The sequence below is a fragment of the Carlito syrichta genome, unplaced genomic scaffold (assembly GCF_000164805.1).
Source record: "Carlito syrichta isolate Samal-C Ts95f unplaced genomic scaffold, Tarsius_syrichta-2.0.1 Scaffold304706, whole genome shotgun sequence".
In the NCBI taxonomy this organism is placed as follows: domain Eukaryota; kingdom Metazoa; phylum Chordata; class Mammalia; order Primates; family Tarsiidae; genus Carlito; species Carlito syrichta.
In genome coordinates this window covers 116,858-123,609 of record NW_007248802.1, presented here as the reverse complement: position 1 = coordinate 123,609, position 6,752 = coordinate 116,858, and the positions used below count along the sequence as shown (strand labels likewise).

The window sequence follows — 6,752 nt, the reverse complement described above, 5'->3', positions numbered from 1 at the left end:
AATGGCATGTTCACGGCCACTGCAGCCTTGATCTGCTGGGCTCAGGCGATCCTTCTGCCTCAGCCTTCCAAGTAGCTGGAACTACAGGTACGCACCACCATGCCCAGCTAATTTTTTTGATTTATTGTAGAGATGAGGTCTCATCAAGTTGCCCAGGCTGGTCTCCCACCCGTGAACTCAGGCAATTCTCTCACCTTGGCCTCCCAAAGTGCTGGGATTATAGGCCTAAGTCACTGTGCCCAGCCCTGTCGTTTCTTATGTAAAGCTCTATTTTGCCTCAATAGAAAGTAAAGACAAACTGCCACCTACCTACCCTACAAAATTAAAGACCATATTAAAAAATACTTTCCTCATCTACAAAATGAGAGGGACGGCCCAAAGTAATTTAGCAAAATGTGTTCCTGAGAATATAAAGAGATGCTATGGGGGGGATGGAGGGTTCAGTAGTTAAATAACTTTAGGGTATATTGTGTATTATACTCTATTTTTGGTGATATACAAGACATTTGCACATTAAAGGCTCTGAGAAATCTTGGTGCAATGAAACTCATTTAACTGTGTTTAATCCATAATTGCTCAAACTTAACCACAGAATTCTGCCTCCATGTCCCCACCCCAGCACAACTAATGGTCTAAAGGGTAATACTTTAGTAAATGGACTAAACTATCTTGAACATCACCTACTAGGTCAAATTTTCATAATTCTATGGTAGAATATTTTTTAAAAACCTAAAGAAATAACAGATTTTATTAATAGATCTTATAATTTCCTACCCATTTTTATTAGAGGTTCAGTCCTACAACTGAAAAACCCACTAACTTAAAAGGGAAATAGAAAACTACAATCAAAAGAGTAAATTCAAAATACAGTAATTGGTATTTTCATTGCATAAACTCACCATATGAATCCAATACAGGTTTGAGATCTTTGTAGAGAGTAATAACATTGACAGTTTCACGTACAGTTAGGTCTCTGTATTTGTACTGAAAAGCAAAATCACACAAGAATTTAGTTTAAAACCAATGCACATATTTTACTGCTAGATTAATTTTCTTAACTTTCTTTATAGCTTTCTTCATAAAAGTATAATGGTTTTTACCAATCCTTAACATTAATAAAAGCCTGAGAGAGCCTTAATTCCTTGCTGTTCTGCCACCTATTTGAACCCTTTACAGAAGCTACTCACCTCTGTTTTAGCTTTTCTATTCAACTTAAAAGGCCCTCCATTAAATCAAATCTTCATCATTCTTGAAGACCTAGCTTACAACTCTTCTTAGTGAATCTGTTTTCAGTCTTACCTTTAGCCTATAATTATCTCTTCCTTCCCATCAAACTGCAGCACTTATTTTGGTATGTATAATTTGCTGTATTATATTTTTCACCCCACCCCACTCCACTCCAGGAGAACTAACAACCTGGCTTACACACTACTGGCAGGAGATAAAGAGATCAGGGACCCTCATCTGACCACAATACATTGGAGCTCACTAGTTCTGAGCTCCAAATCTTTCTATCAACTTTTAGTGCTTCTGTCTTAAAAAGGAGTAGTCAGCTATTCCAGTAAGACACCAAAAAAAAGACACTAATAACCAAGTCAGAGACCAAAACAAATAGAAAAGGAACTAACAAGAAACAGACGTAATGCAAGGAGCAGAAGAAAACTTCTAAGAGAATTAGCATTAGTAACTTCAAAGAAAGAAAAAACTGATTGTATCATCAAACAAGAACAATCAAGAAGAAAGAACTCCTGGACATGAAAAATATGATAGCAAAACCAAAACATTCAACAGAAGGATCAGAATATAAAGTAAATAAATCTTACAGAGACTAGCACAAAAAGAAAAATGATAGACAGTAAGAAAGAAAATATAAGAAAAATTACGGAATAATGCAGGAGATCTACTTAAAGACATCTTGTCAGAATTTCTTGTCCTCTTTGGTCCTGTAGCACCAATTTTTCTACACTATGGGATTGCCCTATGAGCCTACAAACATATTCTTATTTTTCCCATCTTATTTACACAAACAAACCTGCTCCTGAACGCCCTTGCTCCTCAAAGCTGCCCACATTGGTTATCTTTCATTGATCTCTTTCTATGCTCTCTTTGTAAAATGTTTTATTACAAAAAATTTTAGACATATACAAAAACAGACAGTATAAGGAACACCCTCTAACCAACACCCAGCTTCAACAATAATCAACTCACAGGCAATTTTATTTACTCTATAACTCTATTCACTTTTCCTTCCTCCTGTATTATTCTAAAGCAAATCATAACATCCTATCACACATAAATATTTCAGTATATATCTTTAAAAAAACATTAATAACCCACAATACTATTATTGCATTAAAATTACTACTTTAACATAATTAAGTAGCCAGTCTCATGTCATATATATGCATATATTTTAGTTTGAATCAGGATCCAAATGAAGTACACACTGCAATTTGTTAAAATCTCTTTTAATTTATAGATTATCTCACCTTTTTTATAGCTTTATTGAGATATAATTCACTTAATATATAATGCACACATCTAAAGGGTATAGTTCAATGGTTTTTAGTACATTCAGAATTGTGCAACCATTACCACAATCAATTTTAGAACATTTTCGTCATCTCCAAAAGAAACCCATACTTTTTAGCACTCAATCCTCATCGTACTCACCCCCCCCACAACCTTCACTCTAGATAACTAATTTACTTTCTGTCTCTATAGATTTACCGACGCATACAATATGTGGTCTTTTTAAACATACTTCTTTCACTTGGCATGTTTTCAAGGTTTATCCATGCTGTAGCATTTATCTGTACTTCACTCCTTTTTATTGCTGAATATTCATTATTTGGATATATCACATTTTATTTATCTACTGTTCAGTTGATAAATACTCAACTGATGAGCATAACGCTATTTTTACTCCTTGGAATTTTATTTGTTAAAGAATCTGTTCTTTTCTCCTATAGAGGCTCCTATGGTTTGGAATTTATTAACTGTGTCCCCTTGGTATAGTTTAATATGTTTCTGTGAACTAGTAGGTGGATCCAAAAGTTATTACCTTCTTTAGGATTTAAAAAATTTTAATTTTAATTTTCCCCCCTCCTCTCTGTCTCTGCAAGATCATTTCATAGGTGAGAATTTTTTTTCTATCAGGGAACACAAGATATCTGGGTATCTCAGTGATATTAGCAACCACTGATGCTCAGTATCTAGACCCATTCTATTTAAACCCACTTCAGTCAGGCTTCTGAACTTACCATTTAAAAAAAGATTTTTTTTTGAGTCGGAGTCTCACTCTGTTGCCCAGGCTGGAGTGTCATGGTATACGCACGGTCACTGCAGCCTCGACCTGCTGGGCTCAGACGATCCTTCCACTTCAGCCTTCCAAGTAGCTGGGACTACAAGCATGTACCACCATGCCCGGCTAATTTTTTAAAAAATTTATTGTAGAGATGAGTTCTTGCCAAGTTGCCCAGGCTGGTCTCGAACCCGTGGGCTCAGGCAATCCTCTCATCTTGGCCTCCCAAAGTGCTAGGATTATAGGCCTAAATCACCACACCCGGGATGAACTCACCATTTAATTGAAATTGCTCATCAAGGTCACCAATACTGCCAAATGGTATGCAATGGCCAAGCTTATCTATCTTACTTAACCTATCAGCAGGATTTGATATTTGACCAGGTTGATTCCTTCCTCTCAAACAGGTTCATTTGATTTCCAAGACATCAATGCTTGTTTTTCTCCACTCCGTAGCTGTGCTTTCTTTTTTCCTAACCAATTATTACTGAGCCTCAGGCTCACTCCTTGGTTCTCGTCTCTAAATTCATTCCTTTGGCGATCTCCCTCGTGATTTTAAATGCAATTTATATGTTGATAACGCCTAAATTAAAAATTTTCAGTCTGAACCTCTTCTCTAAATGCCAGAAAATGTATATCCAATTACCAATTTCTTCACTTGTATATTTAATAAATGTCCAACTGAACATGACCAAAACTGAACTCATCTTCCCCTCAAACTGACTCTTCCTACCTCTTCCACATATATATCCTTCCAGCTGCTTGGACAAAAAACCTTGACGTTATTCTTGATGCCTTTCTTTTCCTCACATCCACAGTAAATCTGTCAGAAAATCCTGCTAGCTATACCTTCAGAATATATCTAGAATCTGATCACTTTCACTATCTCCATAGCTAGACTCTAAGCCATGTGCACCTCCACCTAGATTATTGCAACAGCCTATTTATGGCATCTCTGCCTTCATTGTTAACCCCCTAAAGTCTAGTCTCAACACAGCAGCTAGAGTAACACTGCCAAAAGCTGAAACAGCAATTTCTTCCTTTGTTGTTCCCCTATTATACATGACAAACTTGTCTCAGAGCCTTTGCACCTGTTTTTCCTTCTTCCTGGAATGTTCTTACCCCGGAGTATTCTGAAGTTTACCTTTTTCAGGTGAGCTTTGTCAAATAGCCCTTTTCAGAAAGGGCTTTCTTTACTATCCAATACACAATTGTGATTCATACTGTTTTCACTCCCAAGCACTTTCTCTTTCCTGTTTTACCTTCCTCTAAAGCACTCATCAATTTCCAACATGCTATCTAATGTGCTTATTTAGTTATTTATTGCCTTCTATGAGAATTTAAATTCCAGAAGCATAGAATTTTGTCTGTCTATTGTTGTATAGAACCTAAGTGTAAGGTGCATAGAAATCGTTACTTATTTTATTTTTTAAGGTAAGGTCTCTGTCACTATGGATGGAATGCAGTAGTATGATCATGGTTCACTGTAACCTCATACTCTTGGGTTCAAGTGATTCTGCCTCAGTCTCCTGAGTAGCTAGGGTTATTGGCACACACCTGGCTAGTTTTTATTTTCTTGTAAAGATGGATCTTGCTGTGTTGCCTAGGGTAGTCTTGAACTTCTGGCCTCATGCAATCCTCTTGCATCAATCTCCCAAAGTGCTGGGATTAAAAGCATGAGCCACCACACCAAGTGCATAGTAATTTGTTTTTTTTTTTTGAGTTGGAGACTCACTCTGACATCCAGGCTGGAGTGCCGTGGCATGCTCACGGCCACCACAGTCACGAACTGCTGGCCTTAGGCGATTTTTCCACCTCAGCCTTTCAAGTAGCTGGAACTACAGTTGCATGCTACCATGCCCGGCTTATTTTTTGATTTATTGAAGAGACAAGATCTCACCAAGTTGTCCAGGCTGGTCTCGAACTCCTGGGCTCAGGCAGTCCTCTCGCCTCAGCCTCCCAAAGTGCTGGGATTACAGACTGAGCCACCATGCCCGGCCCTCACAGCAATCTTTAACGTATCAGTTCCTCTTCTACCCATTCAGTAGTGACCATACCTCTAGGAATGCTGTAGACAGACTATGTAAGAATACGGATGGTTGTCTGAATAAAAAAATCTAAAGTAGAAGCTATTTGTGTAAAGCAAGATGAAATACATGGTATAAATGTATCTGTCAATTGCTAAAATTTTGGCAGAAAAGAGTGTTAACTAAAAGTTATGTTTAAGTTGGAAGCTAAAATAATGCTCAAAGGAAAAACTGATCTGTAGTAACATATAAAAAAAAGTCAAGGCAGGTGACCCTGAGGACCATGATGAGTGTGGAGAAACCATCAGATAAAGAGAAAATGACAATGATCTTCACCCTAGTCATGTGTCCAGGGCTAACAATTCCTACATCAGACCACACCCAACTTCAAGCTAGTCCTCCTTTAGGATGAAAAGCTTACTTACTGTTCCTACTTGGTTATTCATAGTTGGACAGAAAAGATGCTAATGTTCAGAACTGCCAAAATCACACAGAGGAGTCTCAGTTTTCCAGATATTGGGCCAAGCTTCAAAAGATAGGTAGGATGCTCTCTCCCACCTCTTCCCTATCTCATTTTGTTTTTAGGATAAAAAGAGGCTGGGGTGGGGGAGGCAGGTGGAGATATAAAGTATCTTCTAAAGATGTCTTCCTTTTTGTCTTAGAGGAAGCTTTTCTAGAGGAAACTTAGGAAACTTAACTCAAGTTTTAAAAATAAATACTTTTGGTTGGGTTCGGTGGCTCAGCCTATAATCCCAGCACTTTGGGAGGCTGGGGTGAGTGGATTGCCTGAGCCTGCAGGTATGAACCCAGCCCAGGCAACTAGGCGAAACATCATCTCTACAATTTAAAAAAAAAAAAAAATTAGCTGGTTGCAGTAGCCCATGCCTGTGGTTCCGGCTCCTTAGAAGGTTGAGGCGGAAGAATCGTCGGAGCCCAGCAGGTTGACACTGGTGTGGCCATGAGCGTGCCACTGCACTCCAGTCTGAATGATGGACGAAGTGAGACTCCAACTCAAAAAACAAATAAATCAATCAAAATAAATAAACATTTTTCAAAGATTTCAAAAAGTTTTCTCAAAACGAGTTGTTACAACATAGACCTTTACCTGGGCCACAATCTTCTACAGCTCCCTTAAACCTCCTATATAATTAAGGATAACTACTTCATCAAAAGAAAATCAAGAAGCCTAGAAGACAACCAAGAGATGCTTTATTTTGAAAACTGTCACTTTCTCTTTAGAAGTTATTTGCTCTTCAATCAAGAACTATGGGAATAATTTAAGTGGAAAAAGTCTATTTCTAAAAAAGTTTTACCCAGCACTTTGGGAGGCTGAAGCAAGAGGATTACCTGAGCTCAGGGGTTCAAGACCAGCCTGAGCAATATGGTTGAGACCCCATCTCTTTTTTTTTTTTTTTTTTTTG

The 6,752-nt window shown here is 37.9% G+C and overlaps 1 protein-coding gene across 2 annotated transcripts in view; it reads right to left on the bottom strand.

The window, feature by feature from the left end:
* TSG101 (tumor susceptibility 101) overlaps window positions 1-6,752 on the bottom strand; it is a 58,264-nt gene that overhangs the window by 49,660 nt on the left and 1,852 nt on the right. For both annotated transcript variants that reach the window (XM_008060703.1, XM_008060704.2), the window contains exon 2: window positions 900-984. In XM_008060703.1, the coding sequence (XP_008058894.1) occupies window positions 900-984 (85 nt within the window). The remainder of the gene's footprint in view (window positions 1-899; window positions 985-6,752) is intronic.